Raw genomic sequence first — 21,615 nt, forward strand, 5'->3', positions numbered from 1 at the left:
CCTCGTCTTAGTGTATCTTGTTATACCATGTTTGGTTGATATCCTTGGAAGACTTTTCTCTTTTCTGATAGGAAATGGAGAAGTGGATCAGGGGTTTGGGGGTGGGGGAGAGTGAAGGGTGGGGAAACTCTGGTAAGGATATAGTGTATGAGAGAAGAATGAAAAAAAAGGAGCAGCACTGGTCACAGATAGGAAGTAGAAACAAATGGAGAAAGCCCCAGGACACTGAAAAATGTCTCTTAAGCTTTATCAAGTGTATTGCACTCACCAAAGAGAGAAAAATGTTTATTTGTCTTGATTCTTATCTTGCATAGTTTATGCAAATATAAACATGAGTTGCTCCCTCTGAAGAATATGTGAAAGTCTTATCCAGAACACATTTTAAGCTCACAGGTTGGCTTTTTTTCACATTTGCAAGATGCTTTAAATCCCATTTAATCAGACAGTCCTAACAGCTGCCCTGTGAATTGGCCAGGCAGTATTACCCACACAGGACAAGTAAGAAAATTGAAGCTCTGAGATGTTAAGTGCATTGCCCAAGGTCATCTAGCAACTCAGTAATGAACTGGGATTACGCACCACAGCCCAGAGGTCCTGTCTGTTGCCAGTTCCATTGAATTTGGTTTCCATTGCAAAGTGAATGATGATTATGAAATTTAAGAGTATAGGATGTGGGTTTTTTTTTCAGGCAATGTTTCAAAGAGAAACTAACGCATGGATATGCTAAAGCCTGTTTCCAACATTCCTAAAATGTTTGTCAGAAGAGCTTGGCTTAATTTTACCCATGTATAGATGGGTCTTTGGCTTCCTGTGTGTCTTGAAGTTCTTCAAGCCTGTGCTTGATGCTCTGCTCCAGCACTAAGCTGAACACAGAGGAACTACACGAAAACCCTTTCTACATGCAGCAATGCTGCAACAGCTCACTCTTTAAAGACCACTTATGCCTCTATTTCTCCATGAAGAAAGAGACTACAAGGCTGGTGGCCTTTGGAAAATAAATAGAGTTTATCTTATCATTTCTAAACTCATTTAAAACTTCTATAACAGTATGTATAGAGAATGTTTGCATTGTTATTTGCCCATTGAGCTTCTCTTCTGCTGCAAAAATAATTCATAATGTATGTGTGGATATTCCAATTTCTCACAAAGAGTTCAGCTGAGTGACCCACAGATGCCTGATAAATATTTATCAACAATGACAACATTGCAAGTTCTAAGTGCTTCCCTCTGAGATCTCGAGACTCCTGATAATCTGTTACTTAAATGGGAGAGGGACTATTGATAAATGCCTGTTTTTGTTCATTTTCTATGGAGGAAGCCAACTCTGACAGCTTCAAGAGCTGTGATGAAATGGGAAAGAGGGATTCTCCGGTGTATATTTAACTAGAAGAGAGAATGTACCTCACATGTGATGTAATGAGTATGGGATGCCTTACCTCACACTACAGTCTTTATCTACAACCTTGACCTGAAAGCTAGCTCCTTGACAGTCCAAGAGTGAGCTCCTTTCTTTCATACTAATGCACTCTGTTGATAGGCTGTTGATTCCCTTTCCCATGTAGCATTTATTTGGAATGCTTCTCTCATAAGCACACATCTGAAGTGTACTTTTCTTTCCCTTTAGCCTTTAATTTACTGATGCATGAAAAAGAATTCCAGGGACATCAAACAGTACTTGCTATTTGGGTGAGCTGCTCTCTCAAATGAAATCCTGTGGCAAAAATTAAGAATGCCCAGTTGGCCAGTTACCAGACCCAGTAAATAATTTGGGGAACAGCTATATAGAGTATCTTTCACATACACTTAAAATGAAATCCTGGGCTTCAGAAGAAACAACGTGTGTGTGTGTGTGTGTGTGTGTGTGTGTGTGCGTATACCATACTATATTATATTGTATTATGTATTATGCTATTTTATATGAGTTATATTATAGTCAAATAGGTGGTACTGGTGATGGTGTTTGTCTGAGGAGTCAACATATTTATGCAAACTGAGTCACTTGCAAAAGCGAACCAAAAAAAAAAAAAAAAAAAAAAACCGATTGCAGTTTAAGCCAAGATAGCAGCATTAACCAGAACCTCTTTCAACAAATATGGTGCTGATCGTCTCATCTCTTCCTCTTCATTGAAAGGGGAAGGCTTAGCTCTCTGGGAACATGAGGTAGAGAGAAGTTATTCATGGTGTCTCCTGCAAGCACAAAAGAGGGAGAGCAGATTAGTTTGTAACTTCTCTTCAACTTTTAGAAAACTACAGATGATTCATTATTGGAATGTTTTATTCACTTTGGTTTCTTTACTCTTACCTTATCTTTTTTAATGAGCTAAAATTACATTTAAAAGAAAGTCGCCATCCTGAGCAGCGTGCCTATGCCTTATATGCAGTTTCTCATGAAACCTTCACATCAATAAAGGACAAGATTATTTTTTCCAGTTTTACATCCAGGGTCTCTTAGTTGGGGTTTCATTGTTGTGAAAAGACAACATGACCAAGGAAACTCTTGTAAAGGAAAACATTTGATTGGGGCTGGCTTATAATTTCAAGGTTCAGTCCACTAAAGCACGGCAGCATCCTGGCAGACGTGGTGCTGGAGGAGCCAAGAGTTCTACATCTTGATCTTGATCTAAAGGCAGTCAGGAGGCACCAGCCAATAGGAGGGTCTCTTCCACAGTGGGTGGAGCTTGAGCACTAGGAGCCCTCGGAGTCTACCCATACATGGACACACTTCCTCCAACGAGCCCACACCTCCTAATAGTGCCACTTACCACGTGTGAAGCATAGTCAAAGCATCACACAGGGGAACTTGCAGTTAAAGGAAAGAGCTGAATTCTCGTAGCTACTGGGGTTTCCGAGGGGTAGCTGATGCAAGGTGCAGTTAAACATGGCTGCTTGTGAGAATATGAATCTTAAAATGTCACTGGGATCATGATTTTGGCTTCCATATTAGCTAGAGAGGAATTAGCAGCTTATTTTCTTTTGGGGGATGGTACACTGTCTCTGTGAAGGTGTGTTGGCAGAAAAGGAAGGGTTCAAGGTCACCTGCTTGGCAGAGTCTCAGTGCCATGGAGCGCTGCAATTCTTGAGGTCTAGCAACAGTTGGGACAGTTGAGATGCAAGGGGGAGCATTAGATGCCATTTGGAAAATCCGAATACTGCAGATGGCATTACAATAATTATCCTGCTTTGCTAATAGGCGGTGATCCTGTTTTATTTTTGTATATACACTGGTCTCTAGGAGTCTCTCGCTGTGTGTGTTCAACTCCAACACTGGGTCACATATCTTCACCCCTGCTCTGCTGCGCATGTCTCCCATGCACGGTGCCATGATCAACCAGCTATAAACTTAATGTCTTTCTTTATTCTACAATTCTCAAATAACAATCTGGCATCAATGATCAAAGCTCCTGGCATTTAATCCAGTGTAATATTCTCTAGTTTACCTAGATGAAAAACCACACAGGTCATTTTTATATATCTATTTCTTTTGATTTTATTGCCATTAGTGCAGGGAATTGGTGGTGCAGGCTCCCACTGTGACTCTATAAATATCCCTTAGTGTTTGGAACCCGCTCACATATTTCTATGTTAAATATAATTCCAATCTTTAAATTGTCATCTTTTCTAAATGTTATTTCTTTCCACTATAATTAATAACTTAAGCTTAATTATCCCTGATGGCTTAGTGATGACAGAACATGCATAAATCAAAACTGGATTTAAGTGAATTGTTTGTTAGCCACAATCATTCTTAAGGAATTGTTTATGTTTGCAAATGAGCACTTTAATTTGTTGCTATTTTTCATAGGCCTAATGAGGTGGGAAATATCACTCACATTACTGACATGTAAGCCTTCTACAGATAGGTGGGCAGTTGAAGAACTATTTGAAAGGGAACATGATACCATGAGCTGTGATTAGTACTCTTTCCTCTGGAATGTTCCCTCTTTTAATAGAAAGATCATAGACTTTATATGATCATAGATCATATGACCCTGCTCAAAATCATATACATTTCCTCCATTTAAATAAAGTGGACATTGTTCACTGTATGACTATTTTACCTGAATGCTAATTGATTGTTTTTACCATAGAAACTATCTTTTTAAGTATACTCCTGAATAGCCACTGGACATGGCTATCATTGTAATGTTTACTGATTTTGAACAATTCCATCTAGAAGCGAGCTGTGAAGGCAGTGTGTGTGTGTGTGTGTGTGTATGTGTGTATATGCGTGTGTATATGTGTCTGTGTGTGTATGTATATGTGTGTATGTGTGTGTATGCGTGTGTGTATGTATGTGTGTGTATGTATGTGTGTATGTATGTGTGTGTATGTGTGTGTATGCGTGTGTGTATGTATGTATGTGTATGTATGTGTGTGTATGTATGTGTGTGTGTTTGTGTGTGTATATGTGTGTGTTTATGTGTGTTTATGTGTGTGTATGTGTGTATGAGTGTGTATGTATGTGTGTGTTTATGTGTGTGTATGTGTGTATGTATGTGTGTGTATGTGTGTATATGTGTGTGTGTTTGTGTGTGTGTGTATGTGTGTATATGCGTGTGTATATGTGTCTGTGTGTGTATGTATATGTGTGTATGTGTGTGTATGCGTGTGTGTATGTATGTGTGTGTATGTATGTGTGTATGTATGTGTGTGTATGTGTGTGTATGCGTGTGTGTATGTATGTATGTGTATGTATGTGTGTGTATGTATGTGTGTGTGTTTGTGTGTGTATATGTGTGTGTTTATGTGTGTTTATATGTGTGTATGTGTGTATGAGTGTGTATGTATGTGTGTGTTTATGTGTATGTATGTGTGTATGTATGTGTGTGTATGTGTGTGTATGTGTGTATATGTGTGTGTTTGTGTGTGTGTGTGTGTGTGTGTGTGTGTGTGTATGATATAAGAGTATGAATGAAATTCATTAAGCCCTGCTGTAGGTCTATCTTTGCCAGGTGTTCTCTTTTTCTCTATCCCTTTCTCCCTCCCGCCATCCCAAAACAGTTCTTTCATTGGGGTCGTTTGGAGGTTAAGGGGTGAATGGATTATAGACAGGAGTATGAGCAACTTACTAGTGACTATACCACAGAAGAAAAAGTCTCTCTTTTTGCTCCCTGCAAACCATTATCAGCCTGTATATCTCTAGGGAAAGGACAGACCTTTCCGTAAATCATCTTCCTAGTGTTGTAAGGCAACAGCGCACATTTCTTCCCACTATCATTGATATTTCTTTGAAGTCTGCTAGGTAACACCTGAGCACATGCCATGTGGAGCCAACACCTAACTATTGTAAGGAGATGGCAATTGAGAGGAAAATCCACTGAGACAGGAGGACTGTAAAGGATGGAGACTACGTAGATGAAGATAGGAGTGAGGACTAGGGCTGGATCTATTGGTTAGTGAATGGCTAAATAAACACCAGAGGCATGAAAATATATAAGCAAATATTTAAAACTGGAAACTTCAAATTTCCATCATTTACAGCAGAAAGGACATGTTCTATTAAAGGTCGGACATCAGGAAGTATAGACAAAGGCAAATGATTTGGAAGTCATCACCACAAATTCAATATGGAAACAGAACAGTGAGAAGCGGTCCATCTGTAGAGGGAAGCAGAAGTAGGGGAGTTGTGGGTCGGTTGCTTTTCTCTGTAAGTCTTTATGTATTAATGATATTTTTGAAAATCCATGTGCATACATAATTGCTACACACATTCTCTTTGTCCTTTTGTTTTGCTCCATTTAGTTTAGTGGCTTTCTGAAAATTAACTTATTAGGCTGGATAGGTCCATTACCTGTCCCATGTCTACAAATTAATTCCTTTGTCTCCTGTACATGTCCCTTCTCCATTCTTTGTCTCTCCTAGGCTGTCCCCACTCACATTTCGTGCTTCCATACACACATATGTCTCATTGAAGGCACTGTGGCTTCGTCTGTAAATTCCTCACACTGCCACATCTCAGTCTTTGCTCAACCTTCTTTCTAAGAGCTGAGACAGTTTTGTCCTTTGTGTTTTAGTTTTGCCATATAGCCTTCCAGGCTTTTCATGAACTACCTTTAGTTTCCAAACCAAAAACAAATGCTTTCTCTGTCTTCTGACCCTGCTCACTCTACACAAGGCTTTTACTACTGTGGTTATATCTGGCTCCTTTTTTTCCGGTTTCATTGTAAATTCTGTTATATTAGAATTTTCTTTGTAAAACTAGTGCTGGTATTGTATCTCGAAAATCATAATTGAAGTTATTGGTAACAATGAAGCATACTAGACATTAGTGGTGGATGCGAAGGGCATCTGAACAGTGCACTGAGTGACGTGTCCAAGGGAACACTGTCGTCTGTCTGTTGAGGTTCCTACTAACACCTTTCAGGAAAACTTTGAAGTAAGCAACACTCTGTCCCCATTCTGGTTTATTCTCTTTCCCCAAATATAATTATTACAAATACAAAATAACCTAACAAACTAATATCTATAAATCAGACAATATTAGAATTAATAATTTTAAAAAACTATATTTAATTGTTCATTTTAAAATCCAAAATCAGCATTCCTCTCCTCCCAGTATGTGATTACACAAGTCCTCCTCCAATTCCTCCTTCCCCTTCTCTTTTGAAGGGGAAGCCCCTTCTGGGCATCACACACACATACTATCCCTCTCCTGCCCATCAATTCACTACAAGATTGGATGCATCCTCTCCCACTGAAGACATACAAGGCTGCTCCGGTAGGGGTTTGGGCAAGAAACAGACTCAGGGACAGCCACTGCTCCAGTTGTTGGGGATCCGCATGAAAGAAAGCTGCTCATCTTCTACATATGCTCAAGAGGCCTAGGTCCAGCCACCAAGAGTTTAGGTTAGTTGACTCTGTTGGTCTCCCAGTGGAGACCTCTTTGGGTCCCTCATTCTTTCTCCCAAATCTTTTGTAAGACTCCCTGAACTCCATTAATGTTTGAGTCTCTGCATCTCTTTCCATTAAGTGCTGGGTGGAGCTCCTCAGAGGACAATTATGCTAGGCTCCTGTCTGCAAGCATAACAGAGAATCTTTAATAGTATAAGGGATTGTTTTCTGGCTATGGGATGGGTCTTGACTTGGGGCAGTAATTGGTTGGTCATTCCCTCAGTCTTCACTCTATCTTTGTCCCTGCACATCGTGTAGGAAGTATACATTTTGGGTCAAAAGTTTTGTGCGTGGATTGTTGTTCTTATCCTTCCACTGGGAGTCTAGCCTGGCTAGAGGAAGTAGCTACTTCAGGATCCATATTCTCTCACTACTAGGAATCTCAGAGTAACCCCCATAGACACTCTTGGGCCTTCCTAGGTCTCTGGTACATCCTAGATATTTCTCCTCATAGCTGATCTTTCTCCTTTCTCCCCTGTTCTCTTTACAAATGATTTACCCCACGCCATCCCACTCCCCTTTCTATCTGTTCTTCCACCCAGACCCCTCCTTCCATTGACCTCTGATATCTATTTTGTTTCCCTTTCTGAGAAAGATTCAACCATCCTCCCTTGGGCTCTTCTTGTTATTTGACTTCTTTGGGCCTGTTGATTATAACATGGTTTTCCTGGACTTTATAGGTAATATCCATTTATAAATGAATATATACTGTGTATGTCCTTTGGTCTTTGAGTTACCTCACCCAGGATGATATTCTAGTTCTATCCATTTGCTTGTGAAATTCATGTTGTTCTTATTTTTTGTCCTTTTTAATTGTTTTTACTGAATATTTCATTTATTGACATTTCAAATGTTATCCCTGTTCCTGATTTCCCCTCCAAAACCCTACTATCCCATCTTCTGTCCCCCTGCTTCTAAGAGGGTGCCCCACCACCTACCCACTGCCCCCCCAACCCTAACATTTCCCTACACTGGCACATCTAGCCTTCCCAGGACCAAGGGCCTCTTCTCCCATTGATGTACAACAAGGCCATCCTCTACTACATGTGTGGCTTGCAGCCAGAGGTCTCTCCATGTGTACTCTTTGTTTGGTGGTTTAGTCCCTGGGAGCTCTAAGGGAAGTGGGAACTGGTCGGTTGACATTGTTGTTCTTCCTATGAGGTTGCAAATGCCTTCAGCTCCTTCAGTCCTCTCTCCAACTCTTCCATTGTGGATCCTGTTCTCAATCCAGTGGCTGGCTGTGAGCATCAGCCTCTGTATTTGTCAGGCTCTGACAGCCTGACAGGACACAGCTATATTAGGCTCCTCTTCTGTCAGCAAGCACTTCTTGGCATCTGCAATAGTGTCTGGGTTTGGTGTCTGTTTATAGGATGGATCCCCAAGTGAGGAAGTTTCTAGATGGCATTTCCTTCAGTCTCTGCTACACATGTTGTCTCTGTATTTCCTGCCTTGAATATTGTGTTCCACCTTCCAAGAAGGACTGAAGCATCTACACTTTGGTCTTCCTTCTTCTTGAGCTTCATGAGGTCTATGAATTGTATCTTTGGTATTCCCAGCTTTTGGGGGGTCACTCACCTCTTCAGGTTGTCTTAGGCAGACCAGTTGGGGTGGTTGCCAAATATGGCTAGAATGGGTGGTCAGACAGGGTTCCAATGGGGTTAATTTTGGGCTTCCAATGGTTTCCACCAGCAGGCAGGATGCTCTTAGGGTCCTGCAAGGCTCCTCTGACTAAGGAGCAAGCCGAGAGCTAGGCAGTGAGGTTTACGCCACTTACTTCTGCAGGCTTTCCCAGGCCTAGAATTATTCATTGAAGATGAAGAGTTTCTACTGAATAGAGCAGCCTATAAAGAGAAACTTCGTATTGAAAAGGATGAACAATGGGAATCCAGGACCTTCAGGTACTGTTGAGCTGAAGGAGTGGATATGAGCTTCCCACCATGATATGATGTTCCTATATCACTCAAAATGTAAGATAGAAATATAAAAGATGTTTGGAGCTGGAGAGATGGCTCAACAGCTAAGAGTACTTGAAGGTCTTGCAAAGGGCCAAGTTTGGTTATTAGTACCCACATGGCGCTCACAGCTGTGTGTAACTAGAGATCCAAGGGTTGGATGCCCTTCCCAGGCACCCATCAGGCATTCATTTGGTTCATACATACACATGCAGGAAGACGCTCATACACAAAAATAAAAATAACATCAATCTTCTTCTAAAAGCTGTTTAAATTAAGATGCATTAAGACAGTGGAAACATTTGAATTTACAGTACCTCAGTGTGGAGCTTTTCCCACAGGAGGAAGATTGAGCACTAGCTCCCAGCACTTGCTGCTTTCTTCTTAGCTTCCCTTTACAAATATGCTTAGCTGGACTCTTTTTCACTTTCCTTCCAGATGCTACCTGGATTTGATCTGCATCGATGTAACAGGGGCTATATTTTTATTTCTCATTTCCTGCAGGAAATACCACAATAAAACAGTCTCGATACAGGATTATCATTCAGGAAGCAGCCAATGGAGGTCAAGAGTGCCCAGATACCTTATTCGAAGAAAGAGAGTGTGAAGATATCTCATTGTGCCCTACATACCGGTAATTAGTTCCTTTTGGATTATCATTAGACCTGAGCATAATTGTATCATATTTTCTTTCATGTATGGTTGCTTAGTGAAAATTTTAAGTTGTCACATTTTAAAACTTTAAATATTCAGTAATTTTCTTTTCTTTACTAGAATGTATTCATAAAAAATGAAGAATGTGAATACCTAATTACCAAGAGAGTAAACCTAGAGCATGATTGATAAGTGAGCTACTGGAACGCTACCTCACCTGCAATCAGATTTCTGAAGAATGATCCAAAGACAGATAGGATTTGCTTTTATTTTTTTTAATTTTTTAGTATATATTTCTTTACTTACATTTCAAAGGTTATTCCCCTTCCCGGTTTCCTGTTCATAAGCCCCCATTCCCTCCCCTCTTCCTCCCCCATATGGGTATTCCCCCTATACCTCCCCCTTATTGCCCTCCCCCATATTCCCATGCACTGGTGGGGGTCCAACCTTGGCAAGACCAAGGGCTCTCCCTTCCACTGGTGCCCCAACAAGGCTATTCTCTGCTACATATGCAGTTGGAGCTCTGGGTCAGTCCATGTATAGTCTTTCAGTAGTGGTTTAGTCCCTGGAAGATCTGGTTGGTTGGCATTGTTGTTTTTATGAGATTGCAAGCTCCTTCAACTCTTTCAATACTTCCTCTAATTCCCCCCAAGGGGGTCCTATTCTCAGTTTGGTGGTTTGCTGCTAGCATTGACCTCTGTATTGGACATGCACTGAATGTGTCTCTCAGGAGAGGTCTAAATCCAGTCCCTTCCACATGGCATTTTTTAGCTTCATCAATCTTATTTAGTTTTGGTGGCTGTAGAGATATGGGCCACATGTGTGTCAGGCTCTGAATGGCCATTCCTTTAGTCGCTGCTCTAAACTTTGCTTCCACATCCCCTCCTATGAATGTTTCCCCCTTTTTTGCTTTTATGTAGATCATTACATAGAGAGCGAGAGAAAGACACACACACATGCATACCTATGCACACATATCACACACACACACACACATATAGACAAAAGAACATACATACAGACATACGGGCAGACAGATACACATATAAACAAGCACACATAGACCCAAACAAAACACATACACACAAACATACCTATGTAGGCACATACACACCTGAAGACATGTAGATGCACACATATATACACACACAAACACATAAAAACATAGACACACAAATACATATGCAGAGTTACATACATATATGAACAGAAACAAGCCCATGTACACACAAGAAAAAATAGACACAGGCATGTAGACACACAGACACACATGGAGACACATACACACATGAAGAAATACATAAAAACACATATAAATACACAAGTACATCCCCCAACAGGCATACGTACATAAATATACACAAACACCATATTCACATAGAGTACATACACATACATAAGCACACAAATACATATGTATCTGAACATAGATATGCACAAAGACACATAGACACACATGCATACACATATACATACATATTCAGACACACATAGACATGCACATGCAGACACATAAACTTATATATACAAACACAACACAAATGGTATAAAACAAACCCTACTACACTGTGAGCTATATACTTATTCTTTTGTTCTCATCTTAGTACTCTCAACAAGCCATTAAAAAACAAGCTGGGTATAGCAGCCTGCACCTGTAATCTAGCTCTTAAAAGTCTGAGACAAAAGGGTCATGAACTCAAGACCATCCTGGGTTTATACTTATATAAAATCCTGTCTCAAACAGCAAATCATATATGTTTATTAATCCATGGAATAATGTATTCTTAATAATATTTTTATTTATTCTTGGTAAATTTGATCCCCATGTACAATGTATCTTTGATCATACCTATTACCAACTCCCCTCTTTTTAATAAGAGAATAGGGGTAACACTTAAACCTTTAATGTTCTCTCTCTCTTCCTTTTTAGAAATTGGAAAGTACTGTTTATAAAACCATATCCAAGTTTCATTTTCAAGTTTTAACCTTCCATACTTTTGGAATTTGAAAGTTAGTTTGAAATTCAGTGATAACATTACCTTTAAACAATCTTAGTTTAAAAGAAGTCAATGATTTATGATAATAGCTCATAGTTTAAAAATCATATAGTTTTACCAACTCACTCAAAAATGTATTTTGTGAAATTATTTAATGTTTTATCCTGATAATTTTAGAAACTGTATCTTAAAGCTGCAAGTCTTAAGGGATGATTTATCAGGAATAATGTAGTCTCATTCCTTTTCCAAATAGAGCTCATTTTAGTACAATGTAAGTGCCACTGAGTTCAGTCCCACTGTTCTGCCCATGCCTCACACCATCATCCCGAATTGATGGACAGTTTGGGGAGGATGTAGTCACTGGGATCGGGTCCAGATTGCTCTTTGCTCCCATAACCTTGGGGCCATTGTGTAATCACTGCCAGTAATCACCCTCTTGGGCTTTGGGTAAATATTGAAACTTCTATGTCCAGACAAGCACACATGTGGAGAGTCGCCAAGTGAAAAACTCAGCCAAATAAAATATTATCAGACATTTTAATAAACCCAGAATCATTAAAATCAGCAGAAATCTCAAAAAAAGACACCAGTGGAACTTGATTTTCCTCAGTCCTTGCTATTTGGTGACACTTCAATTTAACCCTTCGTGTTTGAACTCATTTTCCTTATTTACCTCCTGCAATTTTCCCAGAAATCAGTTCTGCTGTATCCGGAACCTACTTTCTCATGTGCACTTCAAACTGTGTCCAAATTAACGCAACTCTCTGATCCTTGTAAAAAGAAAAGAAAAGAAAGAGAGAGAGAGAGAGAGAGAGGAAGGGAGGAAGAAAGAAAGAAAGAAAGAAACAAAGAAACAAAGAAACAAAGAAAGAAAAACTTGTAATGTTGATCACTGTGGTTCCAGCTAGATTTGGCAATGTGAAGTTATCCTAAACATATAAGTTTAGGTGGTTTTTGTGTTGTTTTGTTTGTTTTTTATCATTATCTTCTAGTTCATTCTTTTAACTGGATTAAGGTCACATGTCCAAATTCACCAAATTAGGATGGAAATGAAATGCCCACCTAGGTTGTCCTGCATAATTCAGTACATCAAGTTAGAGATTAAAGAGAAAAGAATATTATGACATTAATCTTTATACAGAATTGACTATGACAAGTAACCAAGAACCAAGGATCAAGTAACCAGAATGTTCTGGACTCAGGCTGCCACTTACAAAGAATGAATTATAGTTTATAATCTCAGTTTGAGAGCTTATCAAAGACACTCTTAAAAACTCCTTCCATCTCATTCTGTCTGCACAGCTCACTAACAGACATGAATACTCTGATATTCATGTTCATCTGAGATGCCTGTGTAAACATAGCCTTAGGAATGCACATAAATCATAATGAATAATACACCATGATCCAAAAGGTGGGACGTGAGCCCATCGCCACCTTAGATACTGTGGAAGTGACTATATTGAGGGAGTGTATGGATAAATGAAGTGAATTCATTGCTTTAGAAGTTAATAGCTGTATTACAGAGCAATAGTGATAAAAAAACTGTATGGTATTGGTACAGAGACAGACAGATAGACCAGTGGAATAGAATTGAAGACCCAGAAATGAACCCACACACCTATGGTCATTTGATTATTGACAAAGGAGCCAAAACCATCCAATGAAAAAAAAGATAGCATTTTCAGCAAATGGTGCTGATTCAACTGGAGGTCAGCATGTAGAAGAATGCAGATCGATCCATGCTTATCACCCTGTACAAAGCTTAAGTCCAAGTGGATCAAGGACCTCCACATCAAACCAGATACACTCAAACTAATAGAAGAAAAAGTGGTGAAGAATCTCAAACACATGGGCACTGGAGAAAATTTCCTAAACAAAACATCAATGGGTTCTGCTCTAAGATCAAGAATTGACAAATGGGATCTCATAAAACTTCAAAGCTTCTCTAAGGCAAAGGACACTGTTATTAGGACAAAACGGCAACCAACAGATTGGGAAAAGATCTTTACAAATCCTACAACTGATAGAGGGCTTATATCCAAAATATACAAAGAACTTACAATGTTAGACTGCAGGGAGACAAATAACCCTATTTAAAAAATGGGATTCAGAGCTAAACAAAAATTCACAGCTGAGGAATGGCGAATGGCTGAGAAACACCTAAAGAAATGTTCAACATCTTTAGTTATAAGGGAAATGCAAATCAAAACAACCCTGAGATTCCACCTCACACCAGTCAAAATGGCTAAGATTAAAAAACTCAGGAGATGCTGGCAAGGATGTGGAGAAAGAGGAACACTCCTCCATTGTTGGTAGGATTGCAGACTGGTACAACCATGCTGTAATTCAGTCTGGAGGTTCCTCAGAAAATTGGACATTGAACTACCTGAGGACCCAGCTATACCACTCTGAGGCATATACCCAAAAGATGCCCAAACATATAACAATGACACATGCTCCACTATGTTCATAGCAGTCTTATTTATAATAGCCAGAAGCCGGAAAGAACCCAGATACCCTTCAACAGAGGAATGGATACAGAAAATGTGGTCCATCTACACAATGGAATATTACTCAGCTATCAAAAACAATGACTTTATGAAATTCGTAGGCAAATGGATGAAAATGGAAACTATCATCCTGAGTGAGGTAACCCAATCACAGAAAAACACACATGGTATGCATTTATTGATAAGTGGATATTAGCCCAAATGCTCGAATTACCCTAGATGCACAAAACACATGAAACTCAAGAAGGATGACCAAAATGTGAATGCTTCACTCCTTCTTTAAAGGGGAACAAGAATACACTTGGGAGGGGATAGGCAGGCAAAGTTTAGAACACAGTCAGAAGGAACACCAATTCAGAGTGCCCCACATGTGGCCCATACATATACAGCCACCAAACTAGATAAGATGGATGAAGCAAAGAAGTGCAGGCTGACAGGAACCGGACGTAGATCTCTCCTGAGAGACATAGCCAGAATATAGCAATACAGAGGCGAATGCCAGCAGCAAACCACTGAACTGAGAACGGGACCCCCGTTGAAGGAATCAGAGAAAGAACTGAAAGAGCTTGAAGAGGCTTGAGACCCCATATGAACAACAATGCCAAGCAACCAGAGCTTCCAGGGACTAAGCCACTAACCAAAGACTATACATGGACTGACTCTGGGCTCCAACCTCATAGGTAGCAATGAATAGCCTAGTAAGAACACCAGTGGCAGGGGAAGCCCTTGGTCCTGCTAAGACTGAGCCTCCAATGAACGTGATTGTTGGGGGAGGGTGATAATTGGGGGAGGATGGGGAGAGGAACACCTATATAGAAGGGGACAGGGAGGGCTTAGGGGGATGTTGGCCTGGAAACCGGGAAAGGGAATAACAATCAAAATGTAAATAAGAAATACTCAAGTTAATAAAGATGGAGGAAAAAAAGAAAAAGAAAAAAGGCTACTATATAAGTAACTGGGGAATAAAGAAGTTAATAGCTGATTTAATTAATATTTGATCATGACATGCTTTCTTTTTGTGTCCTGTTTTTCAACCAAACTTGGTAGTCATTCTCATTAAACAAGCCACTTAAAGGTGATCAATGATATTTTTATGTTACTGGTGATATTTTTATAAATAGCTCATAAAGTGTGGGCCAGGAGATAAAGTATCAGAGTTTGTGGCTTATATGAAACAGGCCATAAAGCACAGTAACTGAAAGAACAAAAAGCACCATTAGAATTTGGCCCTTGAATTTTCTGGAATACTGTGCAGAAATAATTTTAAGAACAAAAGCCATCCTCTCTGTGACAAAAAATAGACACTTTTATTAACCTGAGGAAGATAACCAGAGAGAAGCCAGGTGACTTCCTCAGAGACCATTTCCTCAGAGGAAAGCATGTCTCATCCCGTAACATCCATTGTTCTTCCCTAAGATGAACTTGGGGGTAAGGTCTGTCCCTAGAGTCATCTTTTGCATTTCATTCTATGACCGATGGAACTGGTAGAGTTATATCTGAATCCTAGAAGTACTATATTAAAAAAAACAGAAGCAAAAATCCAGGAGTGAAAGTTTTCACCCTAAGATTTTAGGAGTTCAAACTTTGAATCATTTATGTTTGATAGAACCCAAGGATTATTTTCTTTTTCTCCTTATATTTATTTTTTAATGATTGTAAATAAACAAGATGATCTGTGTATATTGAGCTGCTTTTTACAGTTTTTTATATAAACTAAGATTCACATATGAAATATTCAAATTCCCAGAATTAGAATCGCAACTTTAATCATGAATCTGAGTTGGAGAGTGGAGTCAATTGTTACTGTCCCCAGCACTTGCTAGGGGTGGATTTTATATTATTTATTTATTTATTGTAACACATGCATACATTTGCACATGCACATATATATGTATATATACATATATACTGATATATGCACATATATGAACATATATATAGATATAGACACGTACACATACACATATATATCTTTTTCCTACATATATCTGTTTAAGGATAACTATTTGGTATTTGACAAACTGTCATGAGGTTTGTCTCTATACAAAAATTTCTCTTCCTCTTTCGACAGCCATTAATTGCCTAGAGTTCTTCATACAGTATTAGGACCTTTGAGAAGTCATAAATTTGTTTTGTCATGCCAACTGATGTGGTCATTATGCAGGTTTTGTTGAGGGTGTTATAATGTTCTGAGATTTTTTAAATGCATCATCCCTGCCATATATGGAAGTTATTGTTGCAATGCAGATGTCATGATTGTTTAACTGTTAGAATCTTCTGTCTCCTGTTTCGTGGTATTCCCTGAACTGTATGTATAGAGTCGCATTGCAGATGTGTCTGTTGGAGTTGAGCATGCTATGGTCTGCTCTTCTTTTTATTCGGAGCTATTGTGGTTTCTTCAGTAGTCCCAATTTTCTGCAAAGAAAAATTCTTTCATCGAGAGTAAGAACTACATTTATCCATGGGTATAAAGATAAGATTTTAGAATACAGTTAGAAATGATACCAGTCTAGAAAAGTAGGAGTAGTAGGTTCTTCTCTGGGGTCTATGTCCTCACTTCCATGGGCAGCTGACATGGTTTGTTCCAAGTCTAAACTGATGGAACTCTGGTCTTCTCTATTTCTGCATTTCTAAGTCAAGTGTTGCATGTACTTCCTCTGCATGTGCTAAAAGTTCTCTTCTGTCCCAGGTGGAAGCCACAGAAATGGAGCCCTTGTATCCTGGTTCCAGAGTCTATCAGGCAGGGGAGAACAGGCACCAGTGAGGCATGTGGGAAGGGGCTGCAGACAAGAGGTAAGCAGGGTTTTAAATAGCTTCATGTTCACGCATGGTTTAAAGTTATGTTTCTTTTTTTTTTTCCGGAGCTGGGGACCGAACCCAGGGCGTTGCACTTCCTAGGCAAGCGCTCTACCACTGAGCTAAATCCCCAACCCATAAAGTTATGATTCTATGTACTTGGTTGTCCATATTTGAGCAAGTTGTGATATTTCTGGATTGATCTATTTATATTCATCACTAAATTTACTCTTGGCATTAGTAGGTGCTGTTAGTTAAATATCATCATTTAAACATAACCTTTCTCTGCACCTCAGTAATAAAGCAAAAATAAATAATGATAAATATATCTCAATTATAATTGACCTCAATGTCTATATTGTGAATATATGTCGGATATCAGCCAAGATGTTGAGAATATGCCAAAATTAGATCTGAAAGTACACATTACACTCTGTTTACATTACATGTTTAGGTGCTGATTAAATATATGAATGAAAACAAGTGAGTAAATTGACTTATCTTAATGATCCTAGTTTAAGCACAAGTGGTGTGTGAGTGTGTGTTTGTGATGTTTACTATGTGTAATATGCATAGAAAGAGTATTAAAACTTCTAAATAGAATTATGACAGGCTTCTGTGTCTGAAGTAAGGGACGTTTTATTATGTACATCTAGGAGAAACAGCAAACTTGTGAAAAGGACACAGTGACTTGTGCTGGTCCCTTTTTTTGTTTCATCCTTAATACACAGGTTAACTAATGGGAAATGATAGGAGGTGCTTTATTCTGAAAATGGAATGACTGTGACTTCTGTTCATCTTGCTTTTGTAGGCAGTACTAATCCCCTTCTAGCTCCATTTGCACAACTAAAAAAGCTTGACTTTAGATAATGACATTTAGAAATTAATATTTTCAGATGTTTCCTTGTTTATCAAGCAACATGCTCTTATTACCCACAAAAAAACACTTTAAATTAGTAGTAGTATATTAGTATAGTTAGAATAAATTAGTAGTATATAATTAACAGAAAAAGAATAGGTGTTTGAAAAGGCCTCCAGCATGAAAGAAGAGAAATAATAAGATATATAGGAAGGAATCAACCAGAAAGACAATACAAGAAGTTGCATACCAAACTTCTAGAGTTCAAGAAAAATAAAACAAACATAGGTAAAAATATCAAATAAGTAATCCAAGACAGAATACGTTTTTGGGAAACTACATCTCTTGGTTAAACAAAGTCAAGGCCGTGTCAGGCCCATCATTGAGAGAAATGAGAGAGTGATCTGGTCCCCAACCTTCTAAAGGAAGTTCCAAGGCCATTTCCCAAACATAGGGGTTATCAGCATCAGCTTGGAAAGTGAAAGGGAGCAAATCAATTCTTCAGACTGGTGAATGGGGTCTTAGTCTATATCATATACCAAGGCAAGATTAAAATATCTATAGAAAACAAAATTCTCTGAAGTTTACCTCATCCCCAGAGGCATAATATGAGCGAAGTGGAAAACTGGGATTCATCCCTGGAAGGGAGATCATTTTGTCTGGAACAGAGAAGGGCTGGGGGGCAAGGGGGACAAGTCCAAGACCAAAGAAGTCCACAAGCCTAGCAATATGCTATTCAGGGAAATACAACACCCATCTACTACCTCGACTGCTACAAGTGCTAATTTCAGTCTGATGCTCCTGTTCTGCCCCTGCAAGGAGTCATTTCTGTGGGGATTCTCTGTGACTTACAGTGACACTGAAATCCCTGGCAAAGGTTTTTGTCTGTGAGTGTCCCATCCGGTTTGATGGAGACTGTACATTTGGAAACCTTCCGTCTTTTCTCTGCAGATCCCCGGTAGCTCAAAGGAAGCATGAGCTTAGACTATGTAGTAAATTGTCACGGGTCAGGCTTCCCTCTGGCTATTCAATACTCTTTCAGAAATACAGTTCACCTTGCTGAGACCTTGTGCTAGGCAGGTTTGCTCTTAGACAGTTCACTCTTAAACACCGGTACTAGCTTTGCAGTCATTTCATCTAGCATGAAACTTTTGGGACTGTCTACAATAGCTGTTCTCAATCTGTTTGTCTCAATCCTCTGGGGGTCCCATACCAGATATGCTATATATCAGATATTTACATTTCAATTCATAACAGGAGCAAAATTACAGTTATGAAGTAGCAACAAAATAATGTTATAGTTGTGGGTCACTGTAACCTGAGGAACTGTATTAAAGGGTTGCAGCATTAAGAAGGTTGAGAACCACTGGTGTAGAGCAAAACTTAGGCATATTTATATCCTGTTTTCTAGGAAGCCTTCAAAGAGGAAACCTAGGTGTCTGTGATATTTGATAGAAACCCTAAAAGGAGAAAGAAAATTCTAGTCTCTGCCTGCCAGACAAATCCATGACTTCAGTTTCCTTTTGACCTTTTTTCTTAATTAACTCAGCAATAGACTTAGAAGATGTGTATCTTTTTTTTTCCTCAGACCTCCTTTTATTTTATTTTATTTTTCTTTTTTATCTTTATTAACTTGAGTATTTCTTATTTACATTTCGAATGTTATTCCCTTTCCTGGTTTCTGGGCCAACATCCCCCTAACCCCTCCCCCTCTCCTTCTCTATGGGTGTTCCCCTCCCCATCCTCCCCCCATTATTGCCCTCCCCCAACAATCACGTTCACTGGGGGTTCAGTCTTGGCAGGACCAAGGACTTCCCCTTCCACTGGTGCTCTTACTATGCAATTCATTGCTACCTATGCAGTTGGAGCCCAGGGTCAGTCCATGTATAGTCTTTGGGTAGTGGCTTAGTCCCTGGAAACTCTGGTTGGTTGGAATTGTTGTTCATATGGGGTCTCGAGCCCAGAAGATATGTATCTTAACCACCGTGTATATGCTTCAGTCCTTCATGGTCAGTATTTCCAATCATTATATTTCTAGAAATATAAAGAACTGTTGCCTTATTTTATTGTGTTTATGTTGTTGACTTGTTAAATTGGTACATACTTAGAACTCATTTATGTAATTCTCTTCTGATCAAGAAAGAATTTAAAAAAAAAAGGCCAGGTGAATTGCAGTGATAGCCAAATATCAGAACAGTGAGAAGTCAGGCTCTACTGTATCAGATACACTATGCCTCAAAGAGAGTCAGACTTTTATTATCCAATTAATAATGCTTAATTTGAAAAAGGAAAGAATACAATTCAAATATTGTGACAGATGATAATATAGAGGAAAGAACTATAAATACTTGTGTTTAAAAAAATCTCTATTCTTAAAGAGGTAAATGTTTTAGTAATACAAAGAAAAAAGTGAGGGTCCTGAATTTTTAGCAGTGTGAAATTATTTGTAGAGTAATTTTAATTTTACTACCCACACTGACTCCTTTAAACCCAGCTTAAAAGAAGCCAGATGTTTTGCCTCTGGACTGTACCTCATCTATCAGATGTCAAGTGTTCTCTGTTATCAGAAAGACACATTGTAGAACTATAATAGAGATGAAACAGGAGACAGAAGACTGCCTTTCTGTGTCTACGATGCTTGTCGCGCGCCCAATGTCCCGCCAGCAAGAACGACGCGCGGCAACAGGATTCTTCTGCGAGCAAGCCTTTACTGTGTTACAGCTCTTCTCAGTGTTACAGCTCTTCTCAGTGTTACAGCTCTTCTCAGTGTTACAGCTCTTCTCAGTGTTACAGCTCTTCTCAGTGTTACAGCTCTTCTGAACAGGGACCCCGAGCAGCAAAATCGCTCGGCTTATATAGACAGCAGTATGCTAATTATCTCTCAGGGATTGGTGGGGCTTGGATCACCCCACTACTTGTCCTCCAGGGATTGGCGGAGAATGAATCACCTCATTAGCATATTAACGGTCAACTAACACCTGGTGAATAAACCGCACATGTGCAGTACCGCTGTTCACCACTAGAGGGAGCCCTAGCAAGGGGACAAGCCTGCACATGCGCAGTAAGTCGTTTATATCCAGACAAGGCTGGATGTCGGCGCCATCTTTGTTTCGCCGCGCCGCTCTCTACAGATGCTCTTGATGTGTCTGTACTTTTTCGGTTTACTTTCACTGAATGATGTTTATAAGAAATGAAGAAGACCAATCTCTAATCGTTATCAAATCTTTTTATTGTCTTAATTAATTTTTGACCCGGAGAGAGGCGTAGACGTCTCACACAACAGTTTAAGGGAATCTGTTTGCTTTGGCTTTAAGGAGTTTCTCTACTTTTAAAAAGGCATGATAAATTTCCTGAACAAAACACCAATGGCTTATGCTCTAAGATCAAGAATCGACAAATAGGATCTCATAAAACTGCAAAGCTTCTGTAAGGCAAAGGACACTGTGGTTAGGACAAAACGGCAACCAACAGATTGGGAAAAGATCTTTACCAATCCTACAACAGATAGAGGCCTTATATCCTAAATATACAAAGAACTCAAGAAGTTAGACCGCAGGGAGACAAATAACCCTATTAAAAATGGGGTTCAGAGCTAAACAAAGAATTCACAGCTGAGGAATGCCAAATGGCTGAGAAACACCTAAAGAAATGTTCAACATCTTTAGTCATAAGGGAAATGCAAATCAAAACAACCCTGAGATTTCACCTCACACCAGTGAGAATGGCTAAGATCAAAAACTCAGGTGACAGCAGATGCTGGCAAGGATGTGGAGAAAGAGGAACACTCCTCCATTGTTGGTGGGATTGCAGACTGGTACAACTATTCTGGAAATCAGTCTGGAGGTTCCTCAGAAAATTGGACATTGAACTGCCTGAGGATCCAGCTATACCTCTCTTGGGCATATACCCAAAAGATGCCCCAACATATAAAAAAGACACATGCTCCACTATTT

General features: G+C 39.4%; 1 protein-coding gene across 1 annotated transcript in view; it reads left to right on the forward strand.

Annotated features, from left to right (window-relative positions):
- Thsd7b (thrombospondin type 1 domain containing 7B) overlaps positions 1–21,615 on the forward strand; it is a 902,908-nt gene that overhangs the window by 539,207 nt on the left and 342,086 nt on the right. The window contains 2 exon segments of the mRNA NM_001191669.2: positions 9,348–9,477; positions 16,697–16,800. Of these exon segments, the coding sequence (NP_001178598.1) occupies positions 9,348–9,477; positions 16,697–16,800 (234 nt within the window).

The sequence above is a fragment of the Rattus norvegicus genome, chromosome 13 (genome assembly GCF_021556685.1).
Source record: "Rattus norvegicus strain SHRSP/BbbUtx chromosome 13, alternate assembly SHRSP_T2T, whole genome shotgun sequence".
NCBI classification, from domain to species: Eukaryota; Metazoa; Chordata; class Mammalia; order Rodentia; family Muridae; genus Rattus; species Rattus norvegicus.